Consider the following 14,190-nt stretch of genomic DNA (forward strand, 5'->3'; position numbering starts at 1 on the left):
TTCCAGTTTCCAGCACTGCCGCATGCACAAGGCCAGATGATTGTCGCACGGGCATGAGCGCCAGAAACCCAGAAAGGAACAGGTGACACCACTTGTGCCAGGCGACATGGCTCTGTGTGCCACTTTGGCCACACATGCCACAGGTTCACGGGTCTGTCACCTCCAGCAAAGGTCAAATGTCTATGCTCATCTAGTCTGTGAATTCACCTTTCTTGAAGAAGATTGTACTGGAGCCATGGTACAACACGGCCTTTTGGATCAGGGAAGAAGTAGGGATTTCTGGGAAGAGAAACCACTCCATCTCAAACTCAAGAGACAACTGAAAGGATGCAGCTTATAAACATTACACATTTCCAGCTGTTTTGATGAGGTGTTTTTTTTTTTAGTAGAAATGAGTTTGGTTTGCGCCAATCCTGCTGTTGTATTTGGGACAAAACCAAAGGATTATATATAATTGAGGATTGGCCATCAGATTTCAGCAGTGCTAATTTTGGAAAGATTGGGCCAGGAACTGTCTGTTCCTGGTCCAAGCCAGTGTTTCCCAAACCCATCAACTTTGTGTGGATGTCAACTCCCAGAATTCTCCAGCTATAGCCATGTGATACATCTTAAAGTTGCTGTGTTTAAGAAACACTGATCTAGGGAAATTGGCTGAATGAAAACTGGATATTTTCCAAGTTGTACAAACGATAAAAAAGGAAGACTAATGATAGTGTTTTGCATAGGTATTAATGTTGCTATCAAACCTGACTGGATCACACTGTTGACTTCTGGATGTCCACAAGAAACAGCCAAATCCAGATGAATAAAAACCAACCTCTTAAGAAATCCATATGCTCCAACCCAATGCAGCATTGCTGCCCCTAAATAGTTTATACTCAACTTGGTTTCTTTCCAAAGAGTGAAATTCAATGCCCAAATATAGAGAGTCCATGGAGAGATGATTCCACGACAGTAAATTAAACAACGTAAAATTTTATTCACACTTATTTCCTAGTGGAAATAATTTATTTGCCTGGAAGGATGATGCCATCATACTGCAAAGACAAGAAAGAAATTGGATCAAGGCAAGCTCTGCTTTAAACATGCAAGTTTCATTACCTTCTATTCCACACACACACACACCCCGATTTATAAGCTATGTCTGAACACGCAGCAGGCTCAAGCCAGTTCAAAGTTCACACATCCCACTCAACCTCCTTTCCCCATCTTCCACATATGTGTGACATGTATGTACAATAGTATCACAAAACGGACTCAAAAAGTTTGAAGCTTGGACAATATTTTGCTGACACTTGATTTGGGACTGTGGTCTAAAAGGATGAATAATTAATTTGAGAATGTCTTCAAAGGCTCTATTTACTCAACCCATGCAACTAATAGCCTATTTAAAAGTTTGCTTGTGCAATTAGGTTGCTGAAAAAAGAGGATCTCATGAATATGAGGTGCATTAAAGAACCGTCTTCTCACATGGAAGCACATTTGAAATGCAATGTTCCTGGATATTCTACGTGATTTATATGATGCATAATAAAAACTATTTGAACTGCAATTTGCTATAATATGTGAAGCATATGCTCCTCTCTTATATTTGTTTCAATAGATCTCTTTTTGTTAAGGACTGATAGATATTAACAATTTAAGATAGCCCTCTAAAACTATCCAATCCAACACAACCACTAAAAGAGAAATTTAACACCCAGTTGTGAAATGTAAAAAGACAGGTGGTCCTCAGCTTACGAGGGCAATTGGGACCAGGATTTCCATTGCTAAGCACATTAGCGAAGTGTCAGGCCTTGGAGCCATCTTTTGCATTGGGCCTTCAGACCTGCCACATTTAATGCTATGGGAAATTGGGAGGAGGGATTATATGGAGTGGGGTAGATATAGTCAAAAGAACATTTCTTTCTCAGGGAGTCAAGGACATATTGCCCTGCACTTGGAGTGGCGTGACTGGGAGGCATATCCAGTTGGGACAGTGCCTGATTGGGCCATGTGATGGACATCTGGGTGCTGGGCAGGGGCTTGAACTTTCACTTGGGTGGGGAAAACCTGGAAATGTTTGGATTCGGGTTTTCCCAGATGTGCCAATATGACATCTCTAATAAAATGGAACTTTTGAGGAACCTCAAACCTCAGAGTCTTCTTTTGTTGGGGGGAGCGGGGTGTTATTTGGAACCCTGACATTAACCCGAATCTGCAAGTCATGGAATCTGATGCCCTGTCAAGAAAGCCCCAATTTGACACAAAGTGTGACCGCATCACTGCAGCCCCCGTTGCTGTAATTAAATGAATCCCTCAGTCATAAAGCAAAGCAACTTCCTGTTGGCTTCCCACACCCAAAGTCAGTGGAAAAGCCAACATGAAATTGCACGGCCTAGGCAGGCAGGTTCGTGGCTACTGCCAAGTAGGGTAGGGACTGAGTGAGTGTGCGAGGGGCTGGAGAGATGTGAGACATCCCAACAACTTGCGACCTTTCCTGCCAGCTTCCTCATTGCCTTTTCTGGGGAAGCTGTAAGGGAAAGTAACAAACGGTGATCACAAGGTTGCAGGGCACTGTAATTGGGTGATCTTGATCTGCCTCCAGATCAAGATCTCGTCACTGTGGGGGATGCTGGGATGGCCTGGTCACAACTGCATTCCTGCCCGCCCCCCAAGGGTTCAGCACCATTATAACATACACGGAGGACTCCCTGTATGCTTTTGGCATTCCTCACTGGGATAAGGGAAGCAATGTATTGCACAGCTGGATTAGAGATGTGCCTCCTAAACAGCTGGAACTACAATCCCCAACATTCCTGGGCAGCCTGGCTCTCCAGCATTGTGTCTGGGTATTCTCAGGGATGCTCTACGTCCCCCCTGAAGGGCACCAGATGGGGAAGGCTGTTTTAAGAAATGCCTGCTGCCGATTTAAAAACCAAGAGAGCAAAACAACAACAATACTTTTCAAAAGCTTGTTTGAGGTGGTTAAAAACTGAGCCAATTTACCTTTTGCTGAAACCAGCGCATGGCTTCCTCTTTGCTGATTCTATGCTTGGCCCCGATGCTGCCAGTTCGGCGCTTCTTGTCAGCAATGCTGAACCCTGGCCTCCCCAGAACCTGAAGCGCAAGCAGTAACACACACAAGCATGGTTAACTCCTAAAGGCAGGCTACAGGAAAGCTTTTCAGACATGCTCCCAGGATTTCAAAGGGACTAACTGTGATAACTAGCAAATAGCTAAACACTGATTTAGCACCAGAAATTTTGAAGGCCAGAGGTTAATATGGGGCCCTTGAGATTCTCAGCTGCTGAGGGTCCCAGCATCTAGAGCAGGTGTCAATTGTCACTTGACATATCACAACTTCCCTCCTCCCCTTTGCTAAAATAGGCGTGGACAGTGCATGACACATCCAACCCCTGAGCTGCGAGTTTGACAGCCCTGCTCTAGTGTGTTTAGCCTGGGATATAGAATAGCTATAGCTTTAAGGACCTTAACAATAAAAAAGTGAAAGGGGCCCCTGCAAGATACCGGCTAGATATGAATCTACTTAACAGTTATGGCAAAGGTTAAAAGGTCCATGTAAGGAAGAAAAATTATAAACACCCCAAAATAAATGAAATGAGCTCTTCACAGGATATTCCTAGCCAGGTCAGGGATCAATTCTTATTAAGTTTTCTAAAACATTCTACAGACTTAATCCATTCTCTTTTCAATGTGGTGAAAAATGAGTTACATGACAAAAAGCCCATCAATTGTAAAAACTGGAAATGAAAGCTGTAACTGTCATAGCCAGGAAATTAGTATCAAGCCTCCTATAAATATCTTTAACAAACAGCAAACATATCACCAGGTTCGCCTGGTGCACCAATTGCGTCCCTACCTGAACCAGGAGGATCTTACAACAGTCACTCATGCCCTCGTGACCTCAAGACTGGACTACTGCAATGCGCTCTACATGGGGCAGCCCTTGAAGAGTGTTCAGAGACTTCAGCTGGTCCAGAATGCAGCCGCGCAAGCGATTGTGGGTGCACCTCGGTACACCCACGTTACATCTATCCTCCGCGAGCTGCACTGGCTGCCTATTGGTCTCCCGATACGCTTCAAGGTGCTAGTCATCACTTATAAAGCTCTCCATGGTAGTGGATCTGAGTACTTGAGAGACCGCCTCCTGCCGATCACCTCCCTCAGACCAATTAGATCCCACAGATTAGGCCTCCCCCGAATTCCATCTGCCGGCCAATGCCGGCTGTCGACCACCTGGAGGAGAGCCTTCTCTGTGGCTGCTCCGGCCCTTTGGAACAAGCTCCCTGTGGAGATTCAGACCCTCGCCACCTTTCAGGCCTTCCAGACAGCCGTTGACCTGGCTGTCCCAGCAAGCCTGGGGTTGAGTTCCCCCCCCCCTACTCGAACTTGTTGTGCTTGCTGTATTTTTTAAATTGTTGTATCCTGTCCTGTTTGTCTTACTTTTTTGTATTTGTTCCCCTTCCCTTGGTTTTTGTTCAGCCGCCCTGAGTCCCTTCGGGAAATAGGGCAGCCTACAAATCGAATAAATACCAAATACCAATACCAAATATCACAGGTAAGTAAATGTCCTCCGGATGCTATATTGTGGCTGATAGGAATTGGGAGCTCCAAACATTTGCAAAGCACCAGATTGTTTACAGCTGCAACAGTGCCGCACTCAATACACCTGCTGGTTTCATTCTCAAGTGAAAACCATGAACAAAATGAAACCAACAAATTTCCAATTATTCTAAAATTGATTCATTGATTTCTTGGGTGCAGCAGTAATAATGACAGTCTTCTTGGTCAGCCCATGTATCTTAAAGTCCATGTATCTTAAAAGGTGAGAAACACTAGATTAAATCATAAAAGTCTTCTCTACAGATGTTACTGGAAAGTGCATGGAGCCGGAAGGTAATGAGATAAGTAGTTTAATGCTACAGACAGAATCTTATAGCAATGTCGTTTGGCAGCTCCTCGGGGGAGGGCCTTCTCTGTAGCTGCCCCAGCCCTATGGAACGATCTACCCCCAGAAATCCGGACCCTCCCCACTCTCACGGCCTTCCGCAAGGCTATTAAGACCTGGCTTTTCCGGCAGGCCTGGGGCTGTTGACCTCTTGAATGAGGTCCAGCCCCACTAAGGTTTGCGTGCATGTTGTGTCTTTTTTAACTTGCCTTGTCTTCTACTTTTTAAAACTTTTTAGTATTCCTTTTATTGTTTTTATGTAAGCTGCCCGGAGTCCTTCGGGATTGGGTGACATATAAATTTATTAAACTCGAAACTAAACTCGAATAGCATTTAGACCTGTATATGACTTCACAGTGCTTTATTCATCCCTCTCTAAGCAATTTACAGAGTCAGCCTATGGCCCCCAACAATCTGGCTCCTCATTTTACCTATCTTGGAAGGATGGAAAGCTGAGCCAACTTTGAGCCGTGAGATTCGAACTGCCTAATTGCTGGCAATCGGCAGCCAGCAGAATTAGCCTGCATTCTAACCACTGCGTCACCACGCACCATCTCCCAGTTTTGGTTCATGTGTTATTCAAGTATACCAGCTGAACATTTTATCAGTTTCCCCATTTTTTAGGATACTAATCCCCTTTCACTTTATGAGAACAGAAAAGAACAAGCATCTCTGCTGTCACTGCAGTGTTAGAAAGGGTCCAAATTAAGAGTTATACAATATAAAAACTTAAGAATGTAGAAGTTTAAGCTAAATATACAAACCACATAGAAGTCCAAGCCATAGATGCCAATACTGGGATCGTATTTAATTCCCAAGTCAATGTGTTCTTGGATCCCAAATCCAAAATTGCCAGTGTCGGAGAAGTTATTCTTTCTCAACTCATATTCTCGGACCTGGAATAATGACATTAGTTTTAAATTTGTTCCCTTCCAAATTCCATGTGTTAGAAAAGCGATCGACAGCTGCTTACCTTCAACCCTTTCTCCAAGATCTCTTCAGCTTTTGCCCCACGTACGGTGCAATGTACAGCAATCTTTTCATTTCTCCTGATCCCAAAAGATCGGACAGTGTATCGAGCTGCAAAATAAACCCGGTTTCATAAGGTGTCTTTGGTGTCAGAAAAATAAGCATAAAACAAACTTAAAGCAAATACACAAAAACAAGTTGGGTTTTAGAGGAAATCCCAAATCCAAGTATCAGTTGAGACCTCCCAACTCAACAGCTCATATCAGCCTTGAATCTGCAACCTTCCAGATGTATGGATCTTACTTCAAATACCACCCACTGGAATATCTATCACCACACTTAGTTCAACACATCTGGAAGGCAACAGGTTGGGGGAGGCCAGGGGCATCCCCACCTAATGGTCCATTTCATGGCAAAAGAGGCATCACATAATTAAGCTCAGACAAAATATTTCCAGCTCAATTGTTACTAGATTACAAAGCAAAACTGACATATTCTTGGCAGTACTGACATGAGGAGATTGTAGGTTCAGGTGGCAAAATAGCAAAGGATGGATTTTTGGGGCATTCTTTTGCATTTTTGTCACTGGACAAAAAACTGACTGGCCCATTCATTCCCTGCTTATTCTCAGTGGCTCGGTCAGTAGAAGTAAATACAATAGTTCAGTGGCAAATTTATTTTAAAGAAATTAAAGCAGGTGGTACAGAAAAGCCCTCTTTTAGGTGCCACCTTCAATAATCCAAGTAAACTGGATTAAATCATACTCCCATTTTTAAAAGAGTTCAAGCCGTCACTGTTGAAAAAATGTCTGAAAATGAGACTGGCAGTTAAAAAGTATCCTTCAAAATGATTTACACTGCTTTTTGAAATAACAATTGTCCCAGGGCATCTTATAAGCTACATACACAATTGTGAAGCTGTAAAATACAGTTTATACAGTTAAGAAAATAAAAACTGGGCATTGTATGAAATAAATGCAACATATGGATTGTAGTAAATTAACCCATTTTGGAGGTATATTAGAGGTGAGGTGCTTTAGCCCATTTCTTGATTCCTGACAAGCAAATTTAGGGATCTGAACTTAGGTCAAAAGCTTTGTTTACACCAGATCATGATGCTAAACAAAGTCCTCACAGCATGACGACGCTCGTGTTAGTGGGGCTGTGAACACCTCCACTGGCACAGGCGATTAGCCTGTGGCCCACAGGTTGGGGACACCTGCCATAGGGGAGAGCTTCAAATAATTCTGGAGACATTTTCAAGACTCTTTGTTCCACAATAATCTTCCCCAGGCCAGTGCTAAATCAAAGCTCCTGTTGTGCTCCGCCGGCGGCCTGCAGAGCTGGCAGCAGAGTCGGTCAGAGTACTACCAGCTTGGCAAAGGATAGTAATTCAGTGAAGGCTGGCAGTTGCCTGAAGAGGAGACTGGTAAGAAGCCTGCTAGTTCTTATAGTTCAATCAATGCCTTTGACCAAATTTACCTTTTGAGAAGACAGGAGTCTGTCCTGTGAGCTGCTCCAACACTTTGGCTGCTCGAGTGAGCCTGTCCCCACTCTCCCCAACACAGATGTTCAAGCAGAGTTTGCGAATGCGCAGCTCCCGCATGGGGTTTTCCTTCTCACCTTGGTCTTGCTGCTGCAAAATAGCAAGGGGAAGGAGGAAAAAAAAGGGGGGTTGTGGTTATGGCCAAAAAAAAAAAAAAAAAGCCCAGTCTTATTCTCATCATGTGTAGTCTAGAAAAAGAAGCAACATTTGAAGCTGAGACTAGATTTCATGAGATTGGCAAGGCTATGTTTTTTTGAGTGTTATGTTACAAATCCAGCGTAACATTTTATATGCCTCCAAGTGGTTACCCCACTGTTCCCCATAGTACTTTTCAACTATTGATTCTGATTTTAATTCTGGCCTGTTTTTGATCTTTCCAGCTTCATTCCATCTGCCAATCTACCCTTCTAGTAGGCTTAGGGAGGAGGGAGCTACCATAGTACCAGGTAGGAGTTATTGGTATAGTCAATTCAAAATCGCATACTAATCCCCATATTTCTTTGCCTGCCTGAGTCGCACAGTCTTGACATCTCATTGTCAGAATGTCTGTCAATAGCAAGCAAAACAGACTTCAGAGAACCACACAGAACAAAGTATGGACTAAATAGCTGCTAAACCTTGATGCTCCAGTTTCAAAAACTGACTTTCTATTTAATTTGCTGGTAGCTAATTAAAACAGGATTTCTAATTTTTATGTCTACTTGTAAGGCACTTTGACCCCACTGGGTATACCTTGAATAACAAAAACTATCACAGTGCTGGGTGGAAAGTCACAAAGACCCCACAAGTTTATCATTAGAGTACAAGCTAGGATTTAGCTTACACCTAAACAGAAATACCATGGGACATCGGGCAATCTAACAGATGCGTGAGTAGAAATAACCTTCATTTTCTTTTTTCTTTTCCACTATAATTTTGCCCCCGTGAGGCAAAAACCAATTTCGTTGTATTTATTTTGTACAATGACAATAAAGACTATATTATACTATAACAAGTAATATTAGCACTATTATATTCTTCAAAAAAAAAAAAAACTTCATTAGCTCATACTTGAATGGATTGATAGGGTGATTACAACTCAGTTGCAGAAGGCATGTTTTGAATGCGCAAGGCTCTGAGTTCAATTACTTACACCCTCAGCTTTAAAAAGTACAGCTGGCCCTCGACTTACAACAGTTTGTTTAGTGACCAAACCACAATGAATAAAATGACTTATGACCATTTTTCACACCTACAAATAGTGCAGTATCCCCATGGACACATGATCAAAATTCAGATGCTTGGCAACTGATTCATACTTATGATGGTTGCAGTGTCCCAAGGTCATGTCATCCTTTTGTGACCTTCTGACAAAGTCATGAGGGATCCAGATTCACTTAACAACCTTGTCACTAACTAAACTGAAGTGACTCACTTAACAACTGTGGCAAGAAAGGTCGTAAAATGGGGCAAAACTAACAACATGTCTCACTTAGCAACAGGAATTTTGGGCTTAGTTGTAGCATCAGAGATGCTACAGTTTAGTCAGGGACTACCTGTAGCATCTCTTAAGTTAGCAAGTCGTCCTGCTTGGAGAACTGCTAACCAGAGTTTGCACTAAACGAAGCAGATTAAAGTTTGAGCTCTTGAAATATTAATTTCAACGCCCTCCACATCTGCTTCACATTAAAAAGTGACATCACGCAATTACGAACAGCACAGAAACAAAACATATGGTCTTTTGTTCAGGGTGCCCCTATATTTCTCTCCTCCTTATCCAGCACCTTTTATTAATTATATTTAGAAACCAGAACTGTAGCGCCTTATGTTATTAGAGTTGGGCTAGCTCTTACCTTAGCAGATTTTTAAATTGCATTTCTACATTGTTGACATTAAAGTTTTTGTGGAGCACAGAATTAATAATACTCCTAACATCAGACAGAAATTATAGTTACCGGGGCAGTGGGCAATTCGTGCTGTGGCTATACCATCACGGATGGCCATTTGAGATTTAATTTAAGGAACGACACTTTCCCGAGGCATGAAAATAAAATGTGCATTTTCGATTATCATCAACAAGGAGTCAATGAGGAGCAATATGGGAATTAGCCACCAGCTGATCATATAAAGGCAAACTCTTGTTCACACAACCACCTTTACTGAATACACACATTTTCTGGACTTGCATACACAATCCACTACATCACCTAAGCAAAGCTCCTGAGAATTCACCTAACCTGCATTGCTACCAAGAAAGACACACATATATCCCGATTAAAATAAACTTGAGTTCCTCCTTCTTGGGGAGGAAAGCTGTGGCAAATCTAGACAGCATACTAAAAAGCAGAGACGTCATCCTGCCAACAAAAGTGTGTATAGTCAAGGCTCTGGTTTTCTTAGTTGCAATGTATGGCCGTGAAGGTTGGATCATAAGAAAGGCTGAGCACCAAAGAACGGAAGCCTTTGAACTCTGGTGTTGGAGAAGACTCCTGCGAGTCCCCTGGACTGCAAGGCGATCCAACCGGTCAGTCCTAGAGATCAATCCTGGCTGCTCTTTGGAAGGCCAGATCCTGAAGAGAAAACTACTTGAGTCTCAAAGTACTTCTTTGGCCACCTAATAAGGAAGGGCTCACTGGAGAAGAGCCTCGTGATGGGAACGATTGAGGGCAAAAGAATGGAAGAGAATAAGGTGGCTGGATGGAGTCACTTAAGCAGTAGGCTTGAGTTTAAATGGACTCCAGAGGATAGGAAAGCCTGGAGGAACGTTCTCCATGGGGTCGCGATGGGTCGGACACGACTTCGCAACCAACAACCACAACTTCAACATGTCGTAGGAACCCAACCATAGTTGTCCTTTAGCAGGAAAAAAAAGCACAGGTGGGCCCAGCAGTTTTGGGACGAGGAAGACGCCGGTTTTTCGTGGGGGATAAACTTCACAGAAAGGCCGAGATGGGGAATTAAAGCTTTAGCCGGCATGGAGCAGAGGCTGCGCTCGACTAAAGGGCCGGTAGGTTTTCTACACCGTTTCATTCGCGCAGGAATTTCCGTTGACCGCTTCCCATAATCGCTTCCAAGGAGGCCCCGACCCTTCCCCGACCCACTGGCCCAAACCCTTGGCCGAAAGGCCTCGGATCCACGAGGATGGAGATGGATTTAAGGCGACCCACGGAGCCACTGGGGCAGAAGGAATACTCACCGCCATTTTGGAGGCGTGGAAAAGGCAGCAAGGCCTCCGGAAGAGGATCTTAACGCGGTCGGTCGCGCAGAATTACGATAGAGCCCGAGTCAATCAGTGATTTCCTACAGAGAGGCTCCATGGAGAGACCGAGGGCGCCGCACTGCCCTCTGAAGGCACGGAGGAAGCGCGGTTACCCTACCCGTCATTTAAAGCCGGGTAGCAAGCTCAACCGTGGCGAATTTAAACTGTGTGGACTTCAACTCTCAAAAGTCCTTCAGCTAGCATGGGCCATTACAATGGGGTGGGGGTGTATTACTGGCTGGGGAATTCTGGGAGTCGAACTCCATCCAGTTTTTAAGAAGATATTGGATAAGCATTTGTCTGAAGTGGTGTAAGTTTTCCTGCCTAAGTAGGGGGTTGGACTAGAAGACCTCCAAGGTCCCTTCCCAACTCTGTTGTTCTATTCTATTCTAAAGTTGTCAAAGTTGAGAAAGAAGAAATTGGTGAGCTATAATGCTAAAATTATCTTGTTTTTCCTGTTTTTTTTGACTGGAGCTGCTATGAAACTCATTGGATGATCTTGAGCTGGGCACTATTTTCCGGTCTAAATCATTTCTTGCTACCCAGAGATGGCTAACATCTCAGCAGTGCATTTGGGCATTTTTTTGAAAGTGAGAATGCTCAGCTTTGTTTCTCAACCTCCATCAAACTTGGTAGGGGGAAAAAAATCCACTTTTGCACTACACCAGGTGTTGCCTCTCAATCCTCCAAAAGGCTAGCAGACCAATTTGATAGGAGAAAAGAAGAAAAAGGAAACAATGAGCAATTTACATCTGTTGGAACGTTTTGATAGAAAGATTGCAATGGACAAAAACGCAACTGCCAGTTCAGTTTTTTGGGAGAAAAAAAGTATATTTTCAGACAGGGGAGGGAAGAATGGAACAGATTTCTTCAGAACACAAAAACTACTGCAGCAATCCACATCGAAAACCACAACAAGAACATGAAAAGCAAACTCTGTGCCTCTCATTAACTTGGCTATTCCACCAAACCAGGAAAACAAAGAAACGAACAAAAGAAACAAGGATCTGAACTCCAAACTTGGTAACTTTAAGACGTGTGGACTTCAACTCCAGAATTCCTCAGCCAGCCATTCACACATTTGCGAATCTTGCTGTTGGTATTGATACAGGTGGTGGTGATGGGGTAAAGCCAGTTGAATTTACAGTGTGCTCCCGCCCTTGTAAAAAGTCGCTCAGCTTAAAAATGCAAGATTCAAAAGAAATACAAACTCTAGACTGGCACCCCTTGAGCTAGCAGAGAATTTTGGGAGTGCGTCCTGGAACATCAAGAATGTGTACTGATATTCTTTTGCAGCAACTTCTATTTCAAGGGAGAACAAAATGAGTTCCCAGCTGCTAATCAGGCTAAGAATAATGAATCGGTGCCTTATCCTGGAATAGGTTTTCCCCTGAGTCTCAAAGTATGTTTTGTCTTATTTTTATAAATCAAACTGTAATGGGAAGATCTGCCAACAGTCCTTTCCACCTTTGAGTTCCACTCTCATCAGCCACTTTGCAAAATGGGCAGCCATCATAACTGATGGGGAAAAAGCGATTCAAAATACCCCAAAGAGATTGCCTGACATCATCACTGGAGATATAATATTTGGCGTTTTGTGGGATGAGTGTTAGTCATTTTAGATTGATGAGTGTTAGATTTTACAAGAAGGACTGAGAATGCTGAGACTTGTCCTCTGGAATGGGGTCTCCAACCTTGGCAACTTTAAGACTTGCGGACTTCAACTCACAGAATTCCTCAGCCAGCAAAGCTGAGGAATTCTGGAAGTTGAAGTCCACAAGTCTTAAAGTTGCCAAGGTTGGGGACCCCTGCTCTGAAAGTCCATAAAGAATCCTTCTTAGGACCTGCTGCAATTGCAAAACCTGTGAATCACGTGGACTGGCTTAAATAACCTGGTCACTAATAAAGAAGGTGCCTGGCTTTTTTTTTCTTTTTTCTTTTTGCTCAGTGGAACTACTGGGATCTTTGAGTTAAACTGCCACATTCGGGAGAACAACAGAGAGCATCCCAGTGCAGCCGCATCATGTCAGAACTTTTCTGGATAATCTTTCAGGGATGTCTTGGCAGTGGCTTCTTTCTCCCTAAGATGAGAGCACAAGAACTTCAGTTTAGTGGGCGGGAAGAGCTTTGCCGCAAACAGATTGCATGTAGGGAGAAAGAAATGACTCAGGTGAGCAGAGGCTGCCTCCTGAATGAAGTTGCCCAGGACTCTCTTAAAGCAGTAAGCGACGTCCGAAGGTTTCCAGTCAGCGTTAGCCTTCCACTTCCAGAGAGTGTGCAGAAAGGACGTCTGGATGTGGTAAGGACTCAGAGGAGACAACATCAGGGGGTGATCGGTCTTAAGAGAATCTGCCAGATCGTGTAGCATCTTCAGACAATCGTTCCTGGAACATTAAGGAAAAGAAAAAAAGAAAACATCACAATTCAAGCCTAATTCTAGTCCTGGCCTTCATGAACGATCAGGGTGATTTGGGAGTGGGGATGTCACAATGATTCATTGTTACAAGGGCTGCAAGATGTCTTTTAGCACAGCAGTGGCCCACGAGGACATTTTTGCGGTTCGCAGAAAAATTATTTGCATTTTTTGTATTGCACCAAATCAGGGGCCCTCAAACTATGGCCCCTGAGCTGGATAAGTGCAATGAATGCTTGTGTTGCTGCAGAGAGTCTCCCCCTTCTGGGTCTTTTTATGTGGGTTGGAGGGGGCGCAGAAATTCTGACTTGGGGTCTGCTTTGGCCTCCTGGTGCAGGGCTTTGGGCGAAAGCTGAAGGGAAGCGCCACTGGTGGCGAAGAGCCAGAGGGCCTCATTTCAGTGGGACTGCATCATGATCTGGAACTGGCTGACCATCTCAGCCCAGTGAGCCTCCAGGAACGGGTATCTGGCCTTGCACTCCCACAGGTCTTCCCTCTGCTTAGAAAGTCTAAGCTCGTAGTCCTAAGTGAGCTGCTTCTGCTGAGCCTCCTTCTCAGTCAGATGCAATTTGAACTGAGTCAGCTGTTTTGCCAAGTCTTTCTCCTGGTGGCTGCTTAGCTCCAACAACTGCTTCCTCTTCGGGCCCTAAGGAGCCCAGGCAGGCAGGCGAGGAGTGGGTGGGAGGGGCGGAGTGAGTAGAGACTGTCGAGGTGCCCCTCGATGTGAGTTACATCGAGTTGGCCACGCCCACCCAGTCACATAACCACCTAGCCATGCCCACCCAGCCAGTCATTAGGAAGATCATATTAGTGGTCTGGGATTTAAAATTATGAATTTAGTGTTTCCTGAGGTCCGAAAGGTTGGTGACCCCTGTTTTAGCTTCTTCTAATCTAATGCTCCTCTAGAATGACAGTTGGAAGGGACCTTGGAGGTCTTCAACTCCCTGCTTAGGCAGGAAACCCTACACCACTTCAGACAAATGTTTTTCCAACATCTTCTTAAAAACCTCCAGTGTTGGAGCATTTACAACTTCTGGAGGCAAGTTGTTCCACTGATTAATTGTTCTAACTGTC

The 14,190-nt window shown here is 44.0% G+C and overlaps 1 protein-coding gene across 1 annotated transcript; it reads right to left on the bottom strand.

Moving 5' to 3' along the window:
* Window positions 1–955: 955 nt before the first annotated feature.
* Window positions 956–10,731, bottom strand: RPL11 (ribosomal protein L11). Its single transcript, XM_032228084.1, has 6 exons — window positions 10,641–10,731; window positions 7,402–7,555; window positions 5,925–6,031; window positions 5,716–5,847; window positions 2,989–3,099; window positions 956–1,037 (listed from the first exon to the last, which is right to left on the bottom strand). The coding sequence occupies exons 1-6, from the start codon at window positions 10,644–10,646 to the stop codon at window positions 1,008–1,010; spliced, it is 540 nt and encodes a 179-aa protein (XP_032083975.1). The 5' UTR covers window positions 10,647–10,731; the 3' UTR covers window positions 956–1,007.
* Between the last annotated feature and the right edge of the window lie 3,459 nt (window positions 10,732–14,190).

Source organism: Thamnophis elegans, chromosome 12 (genome assembly GCF_009769535.1).
Source record: "Thamnophis elegans isolate rThaEle1 chromosome 12, rThaEle1.pri, whole genome shotgun sequence".
Taxonomy (NCBI): domain Eukaryota; kingdom Metazoa; phylum Chordata; class Lepidosauria; order Squamata; family Colubridae; genus Thamnophis; species Thamnophis elegans.

Coding starts and splice junctions, on each gene's coding strand:
- RPL11 (XM_032228084.1), bottom strand. Junction 6,032..7,401: donor GACTCCTGTCTTCTCAAAAG/GTAAATTTGGTC, acceptor TTTATTTTGCAG/CTCGATACACTGTCCGATCT. Junction 5,848..5,924: donor TCTTGGAGAAAGGGTTGAAG/GTAAGCAGCTGT, acceptor TCATTATTCCAG/GTCCGAGAATATGAGTTGAG.